Raw genomic sequence first — 25,087 nt, forward strand, 5'->3', positions numbered from 1 at the left:
AACGGTCCGTACTTAGCCTAAATGTAAAACAATGTATAAAGTGGTGCTCTTACTGATACATTTTCAGTTGAAGTTCAAATTCAGTCCACAGTTATGCACACAAAATCCTACTGAGGTTGACAGAAGTTGCACGCTCGTTAACTGACAACAGTTTGCCTCAGTGCTTTCAATCTTTATTTTTCTAACACTTAAACAAGCTAATTTGGTTAGGATAATTATCTTTTATGATGAATATTTTACCCCTCTCTCATTATGTTATGTGTAGCATTACTTTTATTAAACCATAAAGATTAAAAATGGGAATGTTAAAACAATATTAATTATAGTAGCACAGATGGTGCCACAGAGCTAAAAATCGCATTAACAAATGTTACATTCTGATTGGGGTAAGTAGCTTTGAATCACAGCAATAACCTGGTACAAAACCAACAGCTGAATCAAACCATAGCAGTATTGTAGAGAGGCTCTGGTGGTTTGCTTAAGCCCCAAAATGTTATTTGTAAAGCACTAAAGGTTTTTTTTTTTTTAAAATTAAGGAACAACCAATCCACAATGCCAGAAATATTACTAGTCTCTATGTTATACTCAACATTTATGGCTATAGTCCATTTATTGATATGAGAGGGGAAATTTTCAGAATTTTTTCCAGCAAGTACTGGAAACCACATTTTTCTAACTCAGACTTCAGGATCTAGGAGGACTTTAGAGAAGTATAGTAAAACAATAAACATACAACAATTTTTAAAAAACTGTCACTTTTGCTTATTCTTTTCTGATATGTATTTATATCCCCTCCTATTTCATTCTACATTGAAACTGGTTTAAGCCTGCAAAAGAATAGAACCTAAGTGCGCATAAACTAATTTCAAAATGGCTGAAACTGGTTTCAGACTTAACTGATTTGGATCAAATTGGTTTATGAAACTTCTGTTCCAGACCCCTTCCTGGTTCAAGTTAAAATCACAGTCCCCCAGCATCCCAGCATGCTTTCCAGCCCTAGGCTGGGCTGTGTTGTCTGCTCCGAGAGCAGGGCTGGCTCCAACCTTGTGCTCCCTAGCTGGCTGATGGGGGGGGTGGGGGGGGTGTGGAGCAAGCCCAACTGGGGACGCAGCCCTGTCTACAAGGGGGGGGGAGGGGAGGGGTCTGCCCCTCCAGGCAAACCCTGGCTGGGGTTTGGGGCCAGGGAGGGGTTTCAACACCCCTTCCCGTGCTCAAACTTAGTGCTGGCTGTGACTGTGGACTACAAATCCCAGAGGCACCTGGAAGCAGGAAGAAGAAGCGATGAGCAACCCTGGAGAGTCCTGCTGGTGTCATTTTGGACTGCAAATCCCCAAGACCTCAGAGGCAGCAGGAAGAGAAAGTGAACACACAGCTAGAGAGCCGTACTCTACCATGCCCTGGCTTCTGGCCTGAGCCACTGCAGGCATGCGGCTGCATTTACTGAATCAAAGGTAATGTTGGTTTACTTCTGTTTCAATTTAATCTGTGCAGTTTAGACTAACCTGCAAAGACTGAATCGATTCAGCCTCAGGCATTTTGACTGTCTGTATCTAGTCTAGGAGCCAGAGAATTGTGAAATTTCTGACAAATTTCCTGAGGACTGCCTAACTGCAAGAACCTGACTGCAGGGAGGTTGGGAGGTTCTAACAGCATCAGTAGCAGCCTAGGTAGTTCTAATTTCCTTTGGAATGAGTAGATTGGCTATACCTCAGGAATCATGGAAAACATTTCTCTTGATGCTCCACCTCTGATTGAACATATGTGAGAATTATAAATATCATAGGAGCTTCATGGAACAAGTAACAGTGTGGCCATCATATGTTGGCTGTCACTAAAGAAATCATCAGTATCCGGATGTCATGAAGTCTCTGATGAGAAGCCCAGATCTCTACCTAAAAACAGCAGCACTCAATTCATAGGACTCATTAGCAAGCAAGGGCAAGAGCAGTATAGTTAAAAAAAAGTCTCACTGAATCCATTAAAAATGTCTTTAACAGAATCCTTGACAAAGACATTTTAAAAGACCATCCAATTAAGTTCTTTTCATTTAGATTTAAAATGACAAAAATAATGCTCTTAAGGATCTGACAAAGAATTTTGACTTCTGTTTGTGGAGCCAAAAAGTGTCATGTCAAGCCAAATCACACCTCACACCCAAAATTAAAACTGCTAACAAGCTCTACCTAGTTCCAATTTATGAAACAACTGAATTTCAAGAATGGAAAAATGTTATTTGTGTTCATCTAAACATTGAGATAACAAAATATGAGTTGTCAATATATAGGAGAGAACCAAGAAAGAACTGACCTTTGAATCAAATTCATAAGTATGTTTAGAGGTTATACAGAGAAGCAGCCTTGTTGAAAAACTGTTAAAGTTTTTGTATCCAATTACTGTAAATTGCACAATGATTAACCAGTGATATATATTTAAAAAACAAACAAACCAGATACTAAATCATAGCTATTTCTTAATTCTTCAGTAGCAAACAGTTCCTTTATTAAAGTTTTAGTCTTCATTCATTAGACTTTCTCTAGTCTTTCCTTTAAAAAGTTTTGATTACATTCTTGTGCACAAAAATACAAGTAGGACATTTTATAGCCATACAGTCAAGTAAATGATCATGAAAACACAACTTCTTCTATAATATATACTTTTACTTTAGGAATACTGACTGCCATTCGAGATCCTTTCCGAACATTTGCAGTCTCTTTCTTTGATGTTTTTGTCATCAGTTTATGTCATCTTTGACATCCATGTTTTACATTAGAGTCAAGGATGCTAACTCCCAGCTAAAATCTTAACACCAATCTTGAAGCAATTCTTCAATAACAAAAGGACAACTAGCACCTGCTTCTTCCCATTTAAATCCAACTATTTTAAGAACAAATGATCTGTTATAATGTACTCCCTCTCAGTGAGCTTTTCAAGATATTAAAATAAGCAAAACTGTCTTGACATGACTTTCTGAATAAGAGACAGAAGACATGGAAAGCTGACTACTTTTTAAAAAACTAATTTCTCCAATCAAATATGTTAAAAAAAGTAACAGTAAAATTCTTCTAAGGGACTATACAGCACTTGCACAGATATCTTTAACTCCACTCTGCGTCCTGGGCATTCACATACTAACAAAACAGAACTTGCACTTTTCAAATATAGAAACACAATAGTATTTTTTTTATATGCATCTTAGCACACAGTTCATTTTCTCCCAATAAATTCATAAATCAATCATCAAAACAGGCACCTAGTGATCCAGACTATATATACTTCTACACTTCAAACTATGAATACTGAATTGGTAAGGGAGTACAAAATTGATGCATAGAAATTTGAAATACTCACAACTAAAAACAAGACTAAAAATTCCCTCCCCCTTTTTGAACAGAACAAACAACAGGAAACAGAACAACGCAGTTATCAATGCGTATAAGTTGTTCTGCCTAGATTTCCTTTAGGTTTGAATGGTACAGTATAAGAAATGAAATTTCTAAAAATGAATCTAAGAAAGTTTTTCTAACTGATTAAGCAAAGCATAGGATACCACACAGCCTACTATTATTCTTATTTGATTGTATAGGGAGGCTATAACACTGAAAATAAAAAAGACTTTAAAAAGATTATAAACATTAAGATTTAGGTTATTAAAGACCTCATAACAGCTGAATTTAGGACAGTACCCACGTAGAACAAGTGTTTTTAATCAGGTGAGCTCACACAAAAATCTTCCCTATGAAGCATTAACAAATAGTTTAGCATGAGCTTAGCAGCTTAATGCCAAGCCTTTTTTGTTCTGACAAGAATCAAATTTTCCAGTTGCTTCATGAAGATATCAGTAACAAAATACACCTCCTGCCCACTAGGAGCATCCAAGTGTACCAATATAATGAGAATGTTTTCTCCCCCAGATATCTTCTAGTGTTACAATACTTTCTTACTAGTTAGGGTGCACTTGTTTGAGAAGTAATGGATAGAAATGAAGGGATGCAAGCTTAATCAAGTTAGAAAGCAATCTAGCCAGTATTTTAGACTGCTAATCATCACCGTTCATGACTCTCTTTGAAATGGTAATAATGCCATTCAGAATAATAGTGCAATAGTTCTGAATATCTTCCAACCAATTTAAATCTCTTTTGCCATTACATTCTTAGGGATAAAATTAGTACTGAACATGTGATCAGCAAAATATCCATGGTGTCATTCAGTTTAAGAATATTACAATTGATGACTCAGCTTTCAGTTTTCTGTATATGTGTATTCTCCAAATGTAAATTATCATTGTGGTGGTAATGTCTACACTTTTTCACAAAGTATTCTCATACTTCAATCAATTTCTGAGCAGTACCACTTAACCAATGGAACTCAAGATCTGGGACAGCACAAAAAAAATTTGACAAAGCATGTGGGGAAAAAAGGCTAAATGTGTACATCTTTGCATGTACTTTTAATTAGAAAAGTGATAATTACGCCCTTTTCTCCAGGAAAATGTGGACCTATATATAGTCCAATGCTGAAATAATGCTTTATTTCCTAACAGCACCTTACTGGAGAAATATCAGTAGCATCTCTGTGTTATATTGATGTCAGCTTATTGTACAAGCTGAAGGAAAAGTTAAGGGGGCATCCTTTGGACACACAAAGTTGACAGCAACAATATACAACCTTGTGCCCAAATTTTCTTATTTGAACATAAGAAATACTGCCAAGAGGACAGGGAAGCTAACACTGCTAAAGTAGGATTTTTATTATTCATAATGTGCATATACAAAATAAAGAAAATAAAATGCTTGCTTGTCTTTAAAACAGGCATCTAATTCACTGGTTTTCCTGTTACCTTCAAATGCTCGTGCAGCATCTACCAGGTTCGACCAGTCTAGCCCTGTGGCAGTGTCTGGAAGGGGCATCAGGCCAGGATCATTGAATTTGGCTTTATCAGATAAGGAGCCATCTGAGAACCAGAATTCATCTAAACAACAAACACAAAGATTAGTCCTTTTATGACAATGGCATATAACTGTCTCAGGATATGCTGACTAAAATGCCAAAAAAATAGCCAAAAGGTGTTAATCCTCAATTTCTGCTCCCCCCCTTCCCCACCCCTCTATACTAGTTCAGTTTTGGGTGTAATAATTTTAAGGGTTACTGCACTCAGGAAATGAGAAGAGGTTTACTAATCTTCCACTTTCCAGATGAACAACTACAGAGACTATGAGTATACAGCCACGTTGATCAATTGCAGTATATTACTAAATCTCAACTTGCACATCCTTGAAAAAGAGGAAGTTGCTAGATATGATAATGCCTATTTACTAGCACTCCAGAAAACTACACATGAAAAATTTGCATGCATGCAATTTGTGGTTGCAGTCAGACGCTATTTTGAAAAAACTCTGCCTAGTGCATGTGTCCATTATACCTTCTGAAGCTTTTTTTTTAAGTTTATGCATTAGTTCTAGTCTCTGCTAGAAATAGGGTTTAAAGACAATGATCTTTCAGTTTTAGAATGGTAATGTGTTTGTAAGAAAGTGATATTTTATTGGACTGTAACTCAATTTCCAAAACAATACTGCAACTATTACCATACCATGGATATGGCAAAAAATGTTATTAGGGCACAATGGTCAGTTATCTCAATTATCATTAATGAATAACATATTCTGTCTCAGTTATGTGTAGATTTACAAGCAGACTAGGTATTAGCACCTCAGCAGAACAGACCATTATTTTCATATTCCATTTCAGGATATATTTCACATTTTCAAGCCATACTTAACTGTAAAATGATATCTATCTGTGCACACACACATGCACACATATGCAAATGAAGACTGTAATTAGGAATATGTGCAGCCATGAACAAAGACATAAAACAGTTTAGTTAAAATCACATTAATAAGGTGAAATTAGTTTATAATCATATTTAGTTGTGTGCTGCATTCAGTAAAAAGTAATTTTCTTTAATATTTTCATGGAAGAAAAAGAAAGAAAAACTGGCCAAACAAGAAGTTAAATAAGACTGGTTAAATAAGAAGTTCATAAATAGAAAGGAAATGATTTTTTTTTTTACTCCCCTATTTCTTTCCCATATCCAGGTTGTAACACGTTAGGACTGTTTATTTCCACTACTGAACCACCAAAATATCAAAAGTATTTTTGGCAATGAAGGCCACAACATGCACAGCCATAGCATAGAGTGCCTTCCACTTCTATGGAAGTGCCATTTCTCTTGATGTTAATTGAAAAGTATAATTACAGTTACACACACACACACACACACACACACACACACACACACACACACACACAAGAAGCATAACCTGTCACATTACATTCTACTGCATACAGCTGCAGCTAAGAGTATAATCATCTTAAGGACAAAAGATGATGACAGGTATACCAGAAGAGGTAAGTAATTTTCTAAACAAAATCATATAGGGTCTTGCATCCCCAAAGTTGCATAGGAGACCAAGATGTTCCAGGTACCATGGGATTTTCCCATCCTGAAACTTGCATAGGTTTTGATAAAGAAACTAACAACAATTCTATCTGGAAGTTGTTTGAGAGAATCATGTTGCAGTATCTGTGTACATGACCCAAATCTCAGAAGTGAAAAAAAATATACATCAAATGCAAATTCCAGCATACACATATATTTTTCTCCCACTTCCTACTAATATGCTCTTTCCAACATTTGCAATATTAAACATTTCTAAATGCCTTAAGAAGTGGTGAAATCACATTTGGATAAAGTCATGCATAAGATCTTTTCCTGTGTATGTGGCTTGGTATCTGTAAAAGCCCTGCACAGATAGTACAAATACTTGTGTGTCCTGGTACTGCACAAATATGGAAACTTTAACAGATACAGTATCTTGTTTGAAAGCTAATGATCTAGCACTTGACTCTAGACCAGTAGGCATTCCCCTAGGGAGAGCTCCTGGACTTGTCTTTGATCAGTCAACAGAAGACAAATGTGAAATCTGTCAGGAAAGTGTCTACTTCCAATAAGATTCAGCTAGCTTTCCAAATAGAGCAGAGGAGTGATTTCACTAGTAGTCATCTCTTATTATACACCATCTTTGTGCAGACCTCAATTCCCCTTCAGTCTATGCTACTTTATCTTGCATATGTTCTGACAAAGGGCCTCAGAAATAGAAAGCTTGTTAAAAGAAAGAAGGTACAGTTAATGATAACTCTGGAGCTTCAAGTATTCATGAGGATGGCTAAAATTACAAGAAGGTGTAACAATGCCCAGGCATCTGCATGCAACACAGAGGATTTTTTTTTTTTTAAGTCCCAAATAATTGTATGCAAAATTTCCTGCATCCTTGAGTTCAGGGAGTGATCTTTTCATGCTATTTGTGTTTTGAGGGTTAGGGAGAGAAAGCTATGTCTTTTTGGGCAACAAGACAGGGAGATAGGCTAAAGTTTTAAAGGAAATTGCATTTGTGTTACAAGATGCATAGTCATTGATCCAGTGACTTCCAGTTTCCTTTATACAAAGGATCATGCCCACACTGTCCATCTTTATTAATTTTTCATTTCCCTCTCATTATTACACAGAAATGATGTAAAGTAACTTTAATAGCATTAAGTTCTTGCAAAGTTATATTTAGACCTCATAACCCCTGGGCCAGACTGCCTGAAATTGACTGATATTGGTGCCAGAAAAACTCCTATTTAGGTTGCTTGCAAGGGAAAAGGTTCATCTTACCTAGCCTATTCCATGGTCTAGGCAACAAAATTGTTTCAGTCAGTGGGAGGGCTCTTTTCATGAGGAGGCTATGAACTCAGATAAAAAAAAGTTATCGCACACTTCATTAACTACAACAAGGTGTGCAACATGAGAAGACCCTATATATCTAAATTAAAATGTTTTTTGATTAAAAGAACTATTCACTGAGGCACAGCCAGCCACAATACAGCCAGCATTCAACACAAGTATAAACTGAATTCCTGGTGACTCCTTCCAACTGCTTTACTGCACCCTGTAACCCTACCTCTAAGGTTAGAAATAGACATCACCAAGTGAAGTGGATCAGCTGTGCTGGGATGTGTCCTGGCACAGCTGATCTGCTTCGCTAAAAGAAACATGGCACCCATTGTACTGGCTTTTGATCTTGTGGGACAGGGGATGCGCCCCTGGCAATCTCCAGGGTGTCTCTGGAAGCAGGGAAAGCTGGGCAGGGACTTTTAAGGCTTGAGAGGAATGACCCTACACAGAAATTCCCAGAGCACACAGGATCGAGCCCCTCAAGCCCTGAGCATGCCTGCCTCGGGTGCTTGGAAAGTGTGGGTATTTTCCCATCATAAATCAAATAGATGTCTGCTGCAATAATGCTGTACGGGCATAAAAGGTACAGACGTCTATTTGCTTTGTGCCACCACAGAAGTGTTTATGGTGGCACAAGGGTGATGTCGGTTTCCTCTTAGTTCCCCAGAGTTGCTACATATTTCTTTTTAACAACTGTTGTCTCTTCTCCAAGGCTCACCTCTTGGAGCCAGAGATTAGCCTCCACTGGGACTGAACCGTTATAGCCAGCCACTGCATTCTCTTAGAATTCAAAGACTTTCAAGTATCCTAGTCTTTACATCACTCATATTTTTGTATTGTCACTCTCCTGCTAATCTCTCATCTTCACTGTTTTTTTACACCACCGTCTGGAGTTGAATCTCTTCCGATTCGTGTTCCATAGCAGCTTGGACTGCCTTATCTTTTGCTATTGTTTTGTGTAGCTGGTTAATGGTTGGACACGGATCCTCTTGCTTGTAAACTGCCAACCTAGCTTGCCATTTTTTTTAACTGCCCTGTATCCCAGTCATTCCTCTACTGGGTGTGGCAGACTAGCCTTAATATTGTTTCCCACCCAAAAAATGACAGCATTTCCCTGGTGGGGAAAAGATTCTCCATGTTTGTGCATCAGCTCAAGTCTTCATAAGCTTGTGCCAGTTTAAGCACTTTGGGATGAAAATACTTTAGAAATGAGAAGTAGCTGTAGGTAGAAGAGCTGGTGCTAGTGCTTGCGTTTGTATGTGTGTAACAGTGTAGGAAAGAAGTACAAGGATGCAATGGACATTTCTCATTGAGTAACAATGAATTTGGACAATGCATTACTTGAATAAGAAAAGAAATAATTATAATAAAAATAGCAACAACAACAGCCACCCTTAAAATTTAGGATTTTAAATACAGTCCAAACAGATGGATTTGCTTAATCAGAGCAGCATTTCCCTCTTTACTCTTAAGTTTGGCTTTGCACATAGAGCACCATCACCTTTGTAAGTAAACATGCTGGCAATGGGATTATTATACATCAGGGCTGTCCAACTGGTTGCCTGCAGGGCCCACAACCTACAAGGGATCAACCTGTGGCCAATGGGCTCCAGCTTGGCTGCTGCTCTCCTCATTGCTTTTGATGCCATGATGGCTGGAGTCTCTGAACTCCACTTCCCTCCCTAGCTTTCGCTTCCAGCCCCACTCCTGGGAACGGGACAGCACAATAGAAGGGGAATGGGGTGCTGATTTTGCATGTGTTGCCATGGAGGGGGCTGGGTTAATTGTACTGAACGTTTGGTGGGAGGTGTGCTGGAGCTGGGCTACCAGTGCTGCACACAGCAGCAGAGAGGAGAACGGACTGTGCAGAGTGTACAGAAGGAAAGCCAGCATTCCCATGCTGTGAGTGCAGCAGCTGAGAGGTCCAGGCTACTTATGATGAACGTGTGGCAAGGGAGGTAGCTGGGCTGCTGAGACTGTAGCCTCCCCAGTCTCTGGCCTGTAGCCCTTGTGTGGTGTCTAGCCCCGGCCACTGAGAAGGTAGAAAGCCCTATTACACAGGTATTGTTTCTGGTCTGGTTGTAAACATTTGATTTGTTAGTAAAAAACAGTATCATGGTTTTATAAAACCCAGGTGTGCTCATAAACTATTATACCTTGTTCGGTTTGGAACATTTGACCCTTGAAGGCCTTCCAACTCTATAGTTCTATGAGAAGCAGAAGGTTCCAGCCTATCTGGCCCAGTGCTATAGTCTGCTGTTTATCCTCTGAGATGGCCTACTGCTATTTTCCATCAGTGCAAAGTAGGAATCCTTTCTTTTCTATTTTGCTTTTGCCATCGGTCTCCTGGATGGCTTTACTGATGTACTGTTTCTCTGTGCATCTCAGGGAAAACACCTTGGGCGCCTATAGACATGCAGCGAGGTTGCTCTAATGCACTGTAATTACAGCACATCTGAGCAGATTCGATTGATTGACTCTGCTCGAACATGATAAGTACCATGCTCCAGCATCACATGAATCAGCGTTCAATGAGCTTTAGTTAACCACCGCCATTTTTCAGCACAGGAATACTGACACATGTGACACTCTAGGCACTTGAAATAGAGTGGCTCTTGGAGTAGCCTTAATTAAAGCACATTCCCTCCACCCCCCTTCGCTCCCGAAGCAAGTCTATAAACACCCCTTTATGCCCAAATTTCCATATGGTGCTGAATCACTTGAAATCTGCAGTGGTATACTGGTGTACAATGTCTGAGCATAATGTGACAAATGAGCTAGACCTTGCAAAATGCAACTTAATTTCCTGGATCATGGTTCTGGCCTCAATGTCTCTCACAGAGTCCACCAGAAACTGGAGTAATAATCTACTGTAGCAAGACAGCTCTTGCTCACAAAAGCTTACGTATCTTTGATTCAATTAATCTATTAAGTGCATCTCGTCCCTGCCTTCTGCTTGACTTCAGATTAATATGGTTAATTACCTCTAAATACAATTCTTGTTACTAAGAGTGAATATAGCAGGTAGTCCTTCCATTAGACCAAGTCCACAGCAAGTTTCCTCAAAGTCCAGTCAGCTTTCAGTTTTAGGCTATTTATTCCACCACGGAATACTTCTCCCCACAACAAATAATGTAAGCAATCACATAAGCAATGGGCAAATAGTAAACAAAAAGCAAACCCTCTAGTCTTTCCTAGGACCTCCAGAGAAGCAATCCAGGCTTGGTCCTGGTTCCTCAGCATACCAGCCTCCTTTCTCCCTTGATACCTTCCCAAGGAGCTTTTAACTCCCCCCTAGGGCCAGTCAATCAGCCTTGTCATCTGACCCCAGGGTCCTAGGTAGACAGACTCCCTTCTCTAACCACCTGCAGTTGGGCTTCTGTACCTGAGCCATGCACCTCATTACAGTAAATTTTGACCTTTTTCCAGAGCTGGTTAAGGATTTCATGAGGTTTTAACATCTTCTGTGGATAGTCACTATACTCATACTAGCACTATTCCATTTGTGCTTTCAATCTGGCATTTAACACTAATCAGTAGATAAGTTCCTAGTGTGGTCTCAGACATGCCTTTCTCCCCTGATGTTAAACATGCTCCTTTCACCCTCACACTTACAGGTCCCTTCCCATACTTAAAGCAAAAAAAGACCGAGGGGGAGGGGGGGGGGGAGAAGGGGAAAGGAAGGGTATCCTAGAAAGTGGTTCTATAACAAACTAAATCTTATAACAGGCTAAATATGAACAACTATGTACATTCTCAGCATACTCAGTTTGCCTTACAAATCTCCAAGATAATACATTAGAGGTTTAGTGCCATTGCAGACATACCTTTACACCAAAAATAGACCTTAACAAAACCTACAAGCTATATGCCTGACACAACAGAAACACAGTAAGACAGCCATGCTAGACCATTTCCTTGCAAGCAACAAAGTCTTTTGAGTTAGTTTCAAATGAAACAGCCTGTGGGTAGATTTTCTATGTGCTCTAGTTGTCTCCATAAAAGCCCAAGAGTTTTTTAATACTAAGTTTATAAAGAAGAATTTCACCAGAGGGGTAAGTGGAAAAGAATGCTGGCAGAATGACTGGAGTTCTACTCAATCACCAATCATCATCTTTACCTTCCTTTCTACCCTCTTTCTCTTTGGAGGGGTTAGTTTAAAATTAACTGTTAAAAGAATGTGAAGCTCATCAGTATGAAAGAGGAAATCACTGCAACTTGAAACGTGGCTTTCCAGATAGAAATTTGTATTAGCAAAGGTAAGAAAGTGACTAGAGAGTAGCTTTCATCAGCTCAGATAAAACTATATTAGCAAAACCACCCACAAGGATTTTTCTAGTTTAAAAACTGACTATTATCCTTCACTTGGTAGTCCTGAGGAATCAGTGGATTACCTAACTGGACTAAGGACTATAAGTATCATTGAACACTCTCTCATGCTTCCTCAAGGCCCTTTAAGACTTACGTAACCCCCCCCACCCCAAAAAAATAAATAAATAAAAAGATACATCTCCTGCCAGTGTATTTTCCTTCATGTACCTTTCAGAAGTGTTGTGAAACTCCACTGGTTCCTACATGAGAAGCTACCACCTGCTTTTACAATTCCAGATTTACCCATGAAAGCAATGAGGTCCATTGGGACAGCTTCAAGCTTTAATAAACTTCATTTCAAAGCCTTCCAACATTTCAAATCCGAGGCAGGAGCAGAACTTCCTCTAAGAAATGCAGTTACGTGGGCATACCGTATTTACTCACATGCACCTTTCCCCCCAAAATCAGTCCTCTACAATGGGTGTGTGTGTTGTAAGTAGGGAAGTGTATTTACTTCACCAGAATAGAAGCATAAAGATGCCATGTTGCAAAATGGCTACCAGTTTTCCTCTTAGCAAACAAGCAGAAGGAGCAGAATCCAGTGTTGGTTGTGAAACGGTTATTCTCAGTCTCTTGGCAGAGAGACAAGCTAGCAGTCATCTTGCGAGACAGCCTCTCCATGAAAAAGCAAACACTAGGCCATGACCCTGGAAGTATCTCCCTTCCTTCTACGCATATTCTGTCTCTCAAAAAACAAGGTGCATGTCTTATATGGGGACATATAGTATAAAACAAAATATGGTATTACCAGGTTGACTAGCTTTGCAATGCTCAGAGTTGCAGCTGCTGTGTTGTCCCAAACCCCAGAGCTCAGAGGTCCTTGCTGTCCCTAACGCATGACAAAGCCTTCATGGTCCTAAGGGAGAATAAGTGAAGATTCCAGTGCCTTCCTTATCCTGCACAGACTACATTTCTTATGTGCAAGGCTTGATTTACATGGGGTGAGTAGGATTTTGCTTATTAGGTCCATGGAGCAGGGGTGAAGGAACCAACAGATCCATCCCTTCCAAAAGGATCCAATCTTAGCGCAAAACACTCAGGGCCTTTAAATGCAGCATGGTGGAAGATAGCAAGTTGTCAGCCTATAAATACTTGCAACTGATCCAATCCTTGTGTGTATGAATGATTGCATGAGCTGGTGGATGGATTCATCAGGTCCAAAGCACACTCCATATAAAGCTGTAGTAGCTGAAAACAGATCCCCCTTTCCACCAACCCCCAACAAAAGACCTTAATATGAACTACCACAAAAGTTCACTTCAGTCCTAAGCTCTCATTTCAATACATAAATTTGACAGAACAGGGTATGTCTATACTCCACACAAGCTACTTAGACTGCTTTAGGGACCTGAGCGAGCTCATTTATGGGAACACTGAGCTCTTCACAGGGTGTTTTACCCTGCTGAGAAGCCTGGGAAATTAGTCTTATGCAGGGCTACATGCTGGTGCAGATATAATGTTTCTGGTACCTGGGCTGGCTCACTTACAGCTGATGCATATATCTCTAGACTGGATCACATTGAGCAGTAACAGACATACCCTGACATGGTCTGCTTGAATGAAATCATAATGCTAATTAATACTCTTAAGGGTCTATGGGTCAAATAGCTGGTTTAGCAGTCTACAACAGAAATGAAATTAAGATACCTGGAAGCCTTGGACAGAAGTGGAGGGCACCAAGCCTGGGAATTCAGTAGGATGTTCTTGGCATTGGCAAAGGTGAAATGCCTGCCTCAAAAAATTATTTTGAACACAGCGAGAAGAGCATAGGAAGGTACACAGAAAATACCCAAGCATCAAAATGATGCATGATGACCTGGTGGCACATGTGCATCAGGTCATGCTGACTGCCTAACAGGAGTCAGGAAGGACTTTCAGGCCTAACTTGTTGGGCAACTGTTGGAACCGGGACACTTAATTGGTTCATTCAAAGCCAGGACTTCTGTGCCAATTTCATATTAGCCTTAAAAAAGACATGGGAAAAGCCAGGGGATTGTCTGTGATTATTGAGAGGAATATGGTAAACAAATCCCAAAGCTGAGTCTTTCACAATCTACCATGACACTAATGATACAATAGTTAGACCTACTGAAGGGAATGATCAAACAACAGTAGTTTGACTTCTTTTTTTACTTAAATAAAAGTTACTGGCCTACCAAAAAATGTAAGGTAAGGTACTCCACCTTGGGGGGGGGGAAGCGGGGGGCGCGGAGAACCTGCATCACATTTATAGGCTCGGCAGTGCTACGCTCGCTAGCACCACAGCCGAAAAAGACTTGGGGGTCGTGACTGACCACAAGATGAACATGAGCCACTAATGCGATGTTGCAGCTGGTAAAGCAAACAAAAAAACTCTGGCTTGCATCCATAGATGCTTCTCAAGTAAATCTCAGGAGGTCAACCTCCCACTGTACTCAGCCTTGGTGGGGCCGCAGCTGGAGTACTGCATCCAATTCTGGGCTCCACAATTCAAGAAGGATGTGGAGAAGCTTGAGAGAGTCCAGAGGAGACCCATGCATATGATCAGAGGGCTAGAGAATAGGCCTTATGAAGAGAGGCTGAAAGCCATGAGACTTCAACCTGGAAAAGCGCAGGTTCAGGAGTGACCTGGGGGCAACCTATAAGTACATAAGGGGTGTGCATCAGGATCTGGGGGAATGGCTGTTCACCAGTGCCCCAAGGGATGACAAAGACACAAACTTTTCCAAGACCATTTCAGGCTGGACGTAAGGAAAAGCTTGTTTACTGTCTGAGCCCCCGAGGCCTGGAATAAACTCCCTCTAGAGGTGGTGCAGGCACCTGCTCTGGACTCTTAAGAAACATTTTGACCCTTATCTTGCTGGGATCCTTTGACCCCAGCTGACTTCCTGCCCCTGGGGCAGGGGGCTGGACTTGATGAACTTTCAAGGTTCCTTCCAGCCCTAATGTCTATGAAATCTTCTTCAATGGGGACTGTGCTCTTAAGCCAAATCAGTGTTTTTTGAAAAATGCTATTCATGATTAATTATTGGTACCCACACCAAAATAGCTTGCTTTTCAGTAAAGTTATTCCTGTAATTCAGTTGAAGTTGTTGGGATCTCAGATATTTATCATCATCAAAAATCAATTTACTCTCATTATTTATCTGAGGAGAGATTTAGGAACCTTTCTGTAGGTTCCAAGTCTAAAAATTCTGGCCATATTGTGCAATCATATTTGTTTTCAAGGTGAATATTTACTTTATTATTTTGAAATAATTTTATTATTTTGAAGTATGAAAGTACAGTGAGGTGGATACATAACAAGGTGCATCATTATACTCAATGAGTAGTCATCAATGGGTCAATATCTAGTCTAGGTATCAAGTGGGGTTCCCCAGGGGTCTGGTATTCATTAATCTCTTCATTAATGACTTGGATGATGGGATTGAGTGCATGCTTAGCAAACCTGTGAACAACAAGTTGGGTAGAGTTGCACACACTTCAGAGGACAGGGATAGGATCCAGAATGACCTGGATAGACTGGAGAAGTGGTCTGCAATCAATCATGTGAGATTCAACAAGGATAAGTGCAAAGTCCTGCACTTGGGATGGAATAACAGCATGCGCAAATATGGACTGGGGAAATGACTAGTTAGGTTGAAGTACTGCAAAGAAAGCCCTGGGAGTTACAGCAGACCTAAGCCAAATATGAGCTAGCAGTATGCTCTTGTTGCAAAAAATGCCAACCGTATACCAGGCTGTATTAACAGGAGTCTCACAAATCAAGGGAAGTGATTCTTCCTCTCTCTCAGGTACTGGTGAGATCTTGGGAGTACTGTTGCCAGTACAGTGTCCAGTTTTGGACCCCAAACTTCAAGAAGTATGTGGACAGTTTGGAAAAAGTCCAGCACAGAGCAACAAAAATGATTCAAGGCCTCAGGGATATGACTCATGAGGAAAGGCTGAAAGAACTGGAGTGATTTAGTCTGGAGAAGGGAAGACTGAGAGGGGATTTGATAACAGTCTTCAAACAATGAAAGGCACACAGAGTATAGAGATGGCCTTTCCCATGTGGCTAAAGGTAACAGGACTATGGAGAAATGGCCTCAAGCTCCAGCAAGGGAAATTTAGTTTGGAGATTTAGAAGGAACTTTCTGTGGTCAAGCACCAAAACATGCTACTTAGTAAAACTGTGGAATCGCCATCTTTGGGAGTTTTCAAAATCAGGTTAGACAAACACTTGGGCTAGGGTAGTCTAGTCAGGGATGATCTTGCCTTAAGCATGGGGCTGGACTAAAGGATCTCATGAAGTCCCGATCTTCCATCTTTATTGATGGGATATAACTGAACAATAAGATCTCATTCAATATAGAAAGGAAACTTAATTTAATTTATCATCACTATTTCTTGCTGCTAGAAATGATAACCACTTAGTAAATCATTTACAGTCATGTAAAGAAATGTTACTAGTTTCAATCTTGAAAGACAGGTAAGGGTCATGATTGCACTGTAAGTTTTAAGATATTACCACAAAGGTAAGTGGGTCAGCTTCATCACAAATTTAAAAATGAAATTGATTACAGTCACTTAATAGATATAATTTAGTAGTTTAAAAAAAATAAAAAATAGGGAAATAAAAGAATATCTTATGAAACAAAACAAGTCAGTGTTTCTTTAATGAGGCCAGTCAATGAAGTAAATCAGAAATGTGAAGGAAGCCGTCTCAAGTCTTAGATTTTTCAGAAAGAACATATCTGGTAAAATATATAGAAACACCCCTTCAAAGGTGATAAAAAAAATGTTAATTGTAATTCTTTAATTAAAGTATAAAAATGTATTTTTGGCTAAATTTGATATTTACTGGACTCTTTAACACACAATCCTTTTGGCACTTTACAACTTGCCATTAAAAGTAACATTTAATGGAACATTCAAGAAATTAATTTGAATTCAGAAACAGCCACCCAAAATTTGCATAGCACAACCCATTACTTACTTCTTAGATTTCCCATTCCAGGAGTCAGACTCATTCTGGGAGGCAGTGTGCTGTGATATGGTGGGGTGGTGCTGAACAAAATGTCATTTGGCAAGGCTTGATCTAGCATTGAACTCCGTGAACTAGCATAAGATGATCCTCTCCGATTACTACAGATGCTCTCATCAGAAAGGGTGCGATAAAGTGTTCTCCTTGGAGACAGATTCCCGTAAAATGAAAACTAAATATTAAAATATTTGAGAGAGGTAAATAAGTAAAGGAATGAAAATATTAAATGTTTTTTCCCATTTCAGATGCCATCATGATAGCTCTTACTAGTATTTCTCTAGGCAAACAGCGTATCATTTTTGAATTTTTCAACTAGTAATGGAAGATCAGATATTAGGTCCCTCACATCACTTCTACTGGAGAGTCAGTGAAGTTATTGAATTGGACTTCTATATTTCCTCTTGATATTTTGGAATGTTTCACCATGAATTAATTAGATACTGTAACATTTTATTAATTCCACAATGTTAAATGAAACCTCTATAACCCTATGACAGTAATGGCTTCCAGAAATATTTATAAGGCTGCAGTCTCTGGCAACATTTATTCAAGACCATACATGGCACTGCTTGATTTTAATTTGAAATGACTATGTTTTAATACCAATCCATTCTGAACTGATCAACTCTATGTGAGGAGCTATCTAATTCATATAACAATAAAGCAGATTTAGTACAATACACCTCTCTAGATACCAAGAAATATGGTAGGCTTAAAGGAAAAGATAGAGTACAGTGATAACAGTTTATCTATTTTATAACATTGGTTAAAACACTGTAAAGTAAAATTAGATGTAATTATCCAAGCTGGATCAAACTGGCCCAGTGTGCTTCACGATTCATTTCTCTCAGCTACAAAAATAGTTACTGTTCAAGTCTTAAAGTAAGTTATTTGTGTAAATTATTTTGTTGGGCTATTCCTTACACATAGCAGTTCAACATCCTGATCTACTTTCCTTAGAAATAGCTGTAGTCTGCACACTTCCACTGCTGGATGAATGTCAAGTATGTATGGAAGCTGTGGCTTTTCAAAACCACAAGTGCAGGACAAGAGTTAAAAATATCCACATTGTTATGTTTCTGACAAGTCCTACAACAGATGGATACTTGTAAAAGGAATAAATGGAAACATTCAATCACACAAAGGGAAATATCCTTTATACAAACTAGTTTAATATACATTAAGGCCCCAATTCAGGAAAACATCCGTCTTGAGGACAGCATTGAACATGTGCTTAGCTGTGAATATGTTTAAGTGCTGTCCTAAGGAGGGATGGATTTAAGCAGATGCTTAAATGTTTCCTGAATCAGGACGTATATAGCAAAATAATATAGTGATTTACGGATTCTCTATGCATTTGATTGGAAATAGGCTCCTGTGTTATTTTGTATTGGGCAAAGAACGCAGTATGACTCGTACTTGTTTGAGCAATGTACTGTATAAGTTTGCTCCTCTTCATGGACTGCCACTTTGCTGGGTGGAGAGGCGTGCATGTACTGATGATTCTAATAGCAACATCAGCAAGAGTCTTGTACTCCTGGTAGGTTCACCCATGGTGGTAAGGTCAAAGGAGAGGTAGATGAAGACAACACAATATAACAACACAACAAAGACCTCAATGGTGGGGCAGGCAGATGAAGAAAGCATACTTCTCAACAGCTGCAAAGGTGGATGAAAGCTGCAGTTGAAGATTAACCCCAGTCACCTTGGATCTCTTTGCTACTAGGTAGAGGTTTCTCCTCTGCCAAGATCCGTGTGGTTGCTGATCCACAACAACCTCCTCATGTAGAACAAGTCTCATGCAGGCTTTTCCCACTGGATCCAACATCTACCACAACAACCAATCACCAACACCTATAACCTCTACAAAGTCCTGCAGTGATGGATGAGTGGTGATGCGGACAGACAGACAGTGCAAGCCAGGAGTCCCTAGTCACAGATCCACACGCAGGCAGTGGTCACATGTTGGTCGCTTGCCCCTTGGAATGGGACAGGAGGATGATTCAGCAGCTGGGATTGTGACAGAGCAATTAATTTTAGGATTTTATCTGCTTACCCCACATAGGGAGGGGGCTAGAAAAGGTGCCCCAAAAACAGGCTTTCCCACCTTATCTTACCCAACTGGATAGCCGCTTCCAGAGGGATCATTCAAATTGTGGTCAAAACACAAAAATGTCCTTTGTATTCTGGAATGTATGAACCCTACTAGATGACCCAAAGCAGTAACAGACCTGAATGCCTGAGACATTTCACAATACAACATCGATATCACTGCTCTCAGAGAGACCAGACATGCAATCGAAGGCCATCTGAGGGATGAGGGGGGTAGCTATATGTTCTTCTGGAAAGGGAAACCTGCAAACAACAGGCAAATACACAGCACTCGTTTTTTTGCCAGTAGGACCCAGATTGTCAGGCGAATGATCAAATTCCCTGTTGGCATTAGCGAGTGCTTCATGACTCTGCCTCCAACTGACAAACATTTCCTTTGCTACCGTCATCAGTGCATATGCCCCAACATTCAATGCCAAGGAAGAACAGAAAGAGCCATTTTATGCTGACATTGATGAAATTCTGACTATCATCCCAAAAGAGATTATCATCCTCCTTGAAGATTTCAATGCGAGAGTCGGCCGGGAGTTTAACATGCAGAGGAACACCACTGAGAAGAAAGGAGTGGGTAAGGTCAATTCAAACAGCATCCTCTTACTCAGTAAATGTGCAGAGCATGACCTTGTCGTTATTCACACTTTCTTTGGACAAAACAACAGGTACAAAACAAAATGGCAAAACCCCCGCTCAATACATTGGCATCTCCTCAACTACATCATCATAAGAGGGCATGATCTAAACAACTTTCATGTGTGTTATGAGAGGAGCCAATTACTGCTGGACCGATCTTCACTTAGCGAGACAAAGCAACAAAAAGACAGTACAACATCACATGCCTTCAGACCCCTAGACACCGCAACGCCCTCCAAACACATCTCAGCAAGAAACTCACCAAATTTAGGATTGAAAATAATAATACTTGTGTTTAGGAAGGTTGGCAAGAGCTAAAGGAGACCATCCGTGAGGCTTCCACAAAATCAACTGCCTTTAATCACACAATGCCATCAAGACTGGTTTGACGAAAACAATGCTGAAATCAAAGCCCTTCTCAATCAGAAGAGAAAAGCTTTTGGTGACTGGCAAAACCATCCTAATGTCCAGTCAGAAACAGGAAACTTTTCGATGGCTTAAAGCTGAAGGCCAGAGGAAGATTTGAGAAAAATCAAAAACAAATGGTGGGAAGAGATGACAAAAGAAATCCAATAATTTGTTGATAATCATGACATACAGAGCTTCTTCAGTGCAATCAAGGCTGTTGCAAGGCTGGGCAAAACTCTTGCACACTCACTTCACTTAGAACTGAAGATGGCAGTACACTCCTCAAAGATAAGTCCATCAAAAACCACTGGAAGGAGCATTACCAAAAGCTCCTGAACTGAGAGTCAATGGCGACTAACAAAACCACTGAATCCATCCTGCAGCATCCAGTAAGGGAAGTACTTTCCAGTTCGGCAACCTCTGAAGAAGTCCACCAGGCAATAAAATGAAAAACAACAAAGCATCTGGCTCTGATGGCATTCCAACTGAAGTCTTCAAAGTTTGTGGGGAAACCATGACCAACAAGTTCCATACACTGTTTATCAAAATCTGAAACTCTAAGGAAATTCCCACTGACCTAAGGAATGCCAGTATTGTTACCATTTAAAAAAAAAAAGCAATATATGTCTGTCTGTAGAAACTATCAAGGTACCACCCTCCTCTCCATTGCTGGGAAGATCCTCGTTTGAATTCTGCTGAATTGACTGCTCCCTCTTGCTGAGAAATTCCCTCCTGAGTCTCAATGCAGCTTCAGACCATCAAGAGACACCAAAGACATGATTTTTGCAGCCCAGCAGATCCAGTAAAAATACCAAGAACAGTACCATACCAGGAATTGTATATAGCCTTTACTGATTTGACCAAAGCCTTCAGCTGTTAACCATGAGGCTCTATGGAAGATCTTATGGAAGTCTGGCTGCCCAGGGAAATTTATCACTATCCTAAGACTCCTTCATGACCACATGACTACCTCCATCCTATGCGGTAGCTCTGCTTACGAAGGCCTTTGCTATTCGAACTGACATCAAGCAGGGTTGTGTGATTGCACCAATTTTGTTTTTCACTTTCTTGCAGTCATTAAGACACTCATCTGTGACTGTTTACCACATGACATGGGCATTGAGTACAGGATAGACAGGAACCTTTTCGATCTCTCCCGCCTCTGTGCCAAAACCAAAGTTACTTCAGCTTTGATTGTGGAACTTCAGTATGCCAATGATCATGCTGTCATTGCACACAAGGAGGAGGATCTACAAACAGCTCTTAACTGCTTCTCTCAAGCATACCAGTGCCTGGGACTGACCCTTAACATTGGAAAAAAACAAGGTGCTTCACCAGCCTGCTCCAGGCCAATAAATTCCCTGGGCAAAGATCCTCATTGATGGACCGGAGCTAGACAATGCTGAACATTTTTCATACCTTGACAGCCATCTTTCAAAGGTGACCAACAGAGATGAGGAGATACAGTACAGGATCCAATGTGCCAGCTCTACCTTCAGAAGACTGAATCATTGTGTGTTCAATGATCACATCAGGACATGAATAAGGCTCCTATTTTATAAGGCTGTGGTATTCCCAACTACTGTCTACAGTTGTGAAATTTGGGTGACCTACACAGATGACCTGAAAAACCTGGAATGCCTTCACTGCTGCTACCTCCGCAAGATCCCTGGCATAAAATGGGAGAATTATCACGTAAATGCCAGTGTCCTTATTGACACCAACACCACCAGTATGTAAGCATTCATTGATTATTCAATATCAGCTGTGGTGGACAGGACACTGTGCGCACATGCCTGATGCACATTTACCAAAACAATTGCTATACTCCCAACTCAGCTAAGGACAAAGGACATGCAGGGGCCAGAGAAAAGACATCCTCAAAGCGAACATTAGAAAGTGTGGCGTTGTCACCACAAATTGGGGAAAAAAGTAGCCTGGGACAGGGCTACATGGTGATAACTTGAGTGAGAATGTACATCTTACTTTGAGAAAAAACATTTTGCCCTGGAGGCAGAAATGGAAGAAACAGGAAAGAAGACCACCACCTGTGGTGTCTTCCAGAGAGCTTGTGGCTCTATGATCAGCCTTCTTAGCCATCAATGGACTCATTTAAAACTCTTTACTTGACTCGCGAGAGTGATCATCCTTGACTTGAGGGATTGCTGACAATACAAGTTTGGTACCAGTACTTTAATAGACTTTTTAATGTACAGAACTCTGTCTCTGCATGAGAAAAATCAGTTCAGTATTATTCATCAGAAGGAGAAACAGAGGTCTTTCCTACTAATCACTTACAAATGATCTCTGTATAGGAACTGTGATCCAGGCTTCAAATGGAAATTACTGTGCTGAGCATCACTGGGAGGGGTTGCGGGGGGGGGGAAGAAAGGGGAGTGGGTGGGAACAGAATACTTTTATTTGGGGTTGGGAGCCTACTTGAGGCACCTGGTTTTGAACATGTTCCCATCATTCTTTGAACTTGCAATTAGCTAGCTCAACTTTAAAATGTGTGTACATGCTTGTTTAAATAAACACTGAATTTAATGCAAATTCACCAAACTTAGATATCATTTCAGTTCTAGAGAATATGAATTATGGGAATTACTACAAACACTCATAATTCCTAATCTAATATGTTTGGTTTATACAGAATGATTTTTTTCTAATCTAAATCCATTTAAAACACACAAGTACAAGACTTTTAGGTAACTGCCTCTGATAGGTGCAGAACCAGAAAGAGTAGCTAACCTTTCTTCTACCCTCTTCCACAGAGACGATGTCTGGCAGCATCAACTTCAGAAAATCTTCTTTGGACAAGACTTGCTGGCTTTCAGGAACTGTACTCCTCACAGAAGTCTGAAGCTGACTTGAGGCAACCACAGCATCAACATCTGCATACACTCTGCTGAAACAATGGGTATATTAGAATGATAATGCAATATTGGGCCAGGATTTGCAAGACCCATCAATATAAACTGAACACGTATATAACTATTTCTTTGCCAAGTGCACTGTTACCATCTCCCCAAATCATTTTAAATTTATGAAGCAGTTATAATTTCAAGATGAGATTCTTAAATTATTCAAAAATACCTGAATTCCCAACAAAGATATAGCATGTTTCTCAAAAAACCTGCATTTCTCTCTTGCTCTTTTTTTGCACACTACTCTTTCCTATTGTTTTGTTTATACTTGGATCAACACATTCAATAATTCATCACAGATCAAACTATTTTAACTTGTACTTCCCAAGCAAATAAGAAAATCAATATCCTGTGGTGTGAAGCTGTACCCAGCATCACAATCTGACAAAATTATCACGGTCATCATTGGTAATGCCTGAAGTTTATTTGTAATCAATTCTGCCATGTGCCAAGTGTGTTTTATTATAAGCAATTTCACAAAGCTGTTTGGATAAATAAAACAGCTGTCTTCTTTAATTATCACCATACAAAAATGTATTTACATTCAACAAAAGACTGTCAAACTGAATTACTGTCTTTCAATATTCTTCCAGCAAGAAAGGAGGAAGATGATCTTAAAAGGTTTACTCTGAAAATGCAATCTGAGGAAGTAAAGATTCCCCAAAACACAGTGCATGCATTTGAAGCCAATTACTTGCTGCCAAGTGCAGCATAATCAGTGATTGTATCCTCAGCTGAGAGGAAACAGGCTTTGCTATGGCAAGTTGTAATTCTCAGTGAACTATGTCCTATAGTAGCACAACCTTCAGCAAAAGACCCGATTTTTATCTCCATTGTTAACTGGAGATGTGATTTCATTTCAAAATAATTAGTTCTGCTTAACTACCACCCCCACCCTGCAATACAGAAAGAGCTTTCCTAAAAAGAAGGCAGTGAGGAATGCCCTATTGTATGAGACTGGTTTGATATGCGCAGCATTGCCATCTTTGGTCACTCTCTTTAGATGGAACTCGTCATTGTAGACTGTCTTCAAAGTTGCTGTCTTTTTGGTCCAAAGGCAATGCTTAATTAGGCAATTCTGTTTCATTATATTTTCAATCCTAAACAGTGGGAAAAATAAATCTCAGAAGTTGATAATGCAGGGGCTTATGGGATGAATGAACCTGCCATAACAGTTGAGGAACTACACCACATCTGGAACCTGGGTTTTTGCCTTTAAGAGGAAGAGCAATCCCTGTGCCAGGCAGGAAAAACACAGCTGTCCATTATAAAGGCACAGAACTTTTTGTCAAATATTCATTGCGCTGAAACATGCTGGGTTTGTTTGTTTGATTGAAGGTGGGAGACCCAGGTTCAAGTCCTGAGTCTGCCTGGGATTATCTGCTCAGAAATGGACAGACCAAGTTGGCCTTGAACCCTGGATGTCCCACACTGCAGATCAGATTGCTAACCAGGAAGCCCCACCTGCCCAAAGAAAAGCAGGAGCCTAGAGAAGAATTCTAAGAAGCAACTAAATCTATCCAACAGGAAGTGTTTCTTTCTCTATTATGTAGCCTTAAACATCCCTAAATTCTTGGCCAGATCTCTCCTTTCCAGCATATTAATAGATGCAATGCATTCTTTAGGGCAACAAAGATATCGAAGGGCAACATTATGAGTCTGTCAATATGCTTACCTGGGAAAGTACTTACAGATTCTCTAGGCCTGAATAATCAATGTCTAACTCATTCTCTTCTAGGAAGGACATGAGGTTTTTTGTTTTCATTTTGTTTGACAGAACTATAACTTCTGGCAAAAAACTCACCATGTTACATCTTTCCCTCTATTTTGTGGCACTAAGGAAAAGTTGATAGGAGC

At 39.9% G+C, this 25,087-nt stretch overlaps 1 protein-coding gene across 9 annotated transcripts in view; it reads right to left on the minus strand.

Moving 5' to 3' along the window:
• Positions 1 to 25,087, minus strand: part of SIPA1L2 (signal induced proliferation associated 1 like 2) — a 252,417-nt gene that overhangs the window by 11,592 nt on the left and 215,738 nt on the right. For 4 of the 9 annotated variants that reach the window (XM_059715456.1, XM_059715431.1, XM_006274502.4 and 1 more), the window contains 3 exons: positions 23,055 to 23,211; positions 17,106 to 17,325; positions 4,838 to 4,969 (listed from right to left, as the gene is read on the minus strand). In XM_059715456.1, the coding sequence (XP_059571439.1) occupies positions 4,838 to 4,969; positions 17,106 to 17,325; positions 23,055 to 23,211 (509 nt within the window). Of the gene's footprint in view, positions 1 to 4,837; positions 4,970 to 17,105; positions 17,326 to 23,054; positions 25,066 to 25,087 lie in introns of those variants that run through there. The other 5 variants (XM_059715435.1, XM_059715451.1, XM_019479764.2 and 2 more) reach the window with 3 other exon arrangements.

Source organism: Alligator mississippiensis, chromosome 1 (assembly GCF_030867095.1).
Source record: "Alligator mississippiensis isolate rAllMis1 chromosome 1, rAllMis1, whole genome shotgun sequence".
Classification (NCBI taxonomy): Eukaryota; Metazoa; Chordata; order Crocodylia; family Alligatoridae; genus Alligator; species Alligator mississippiensis.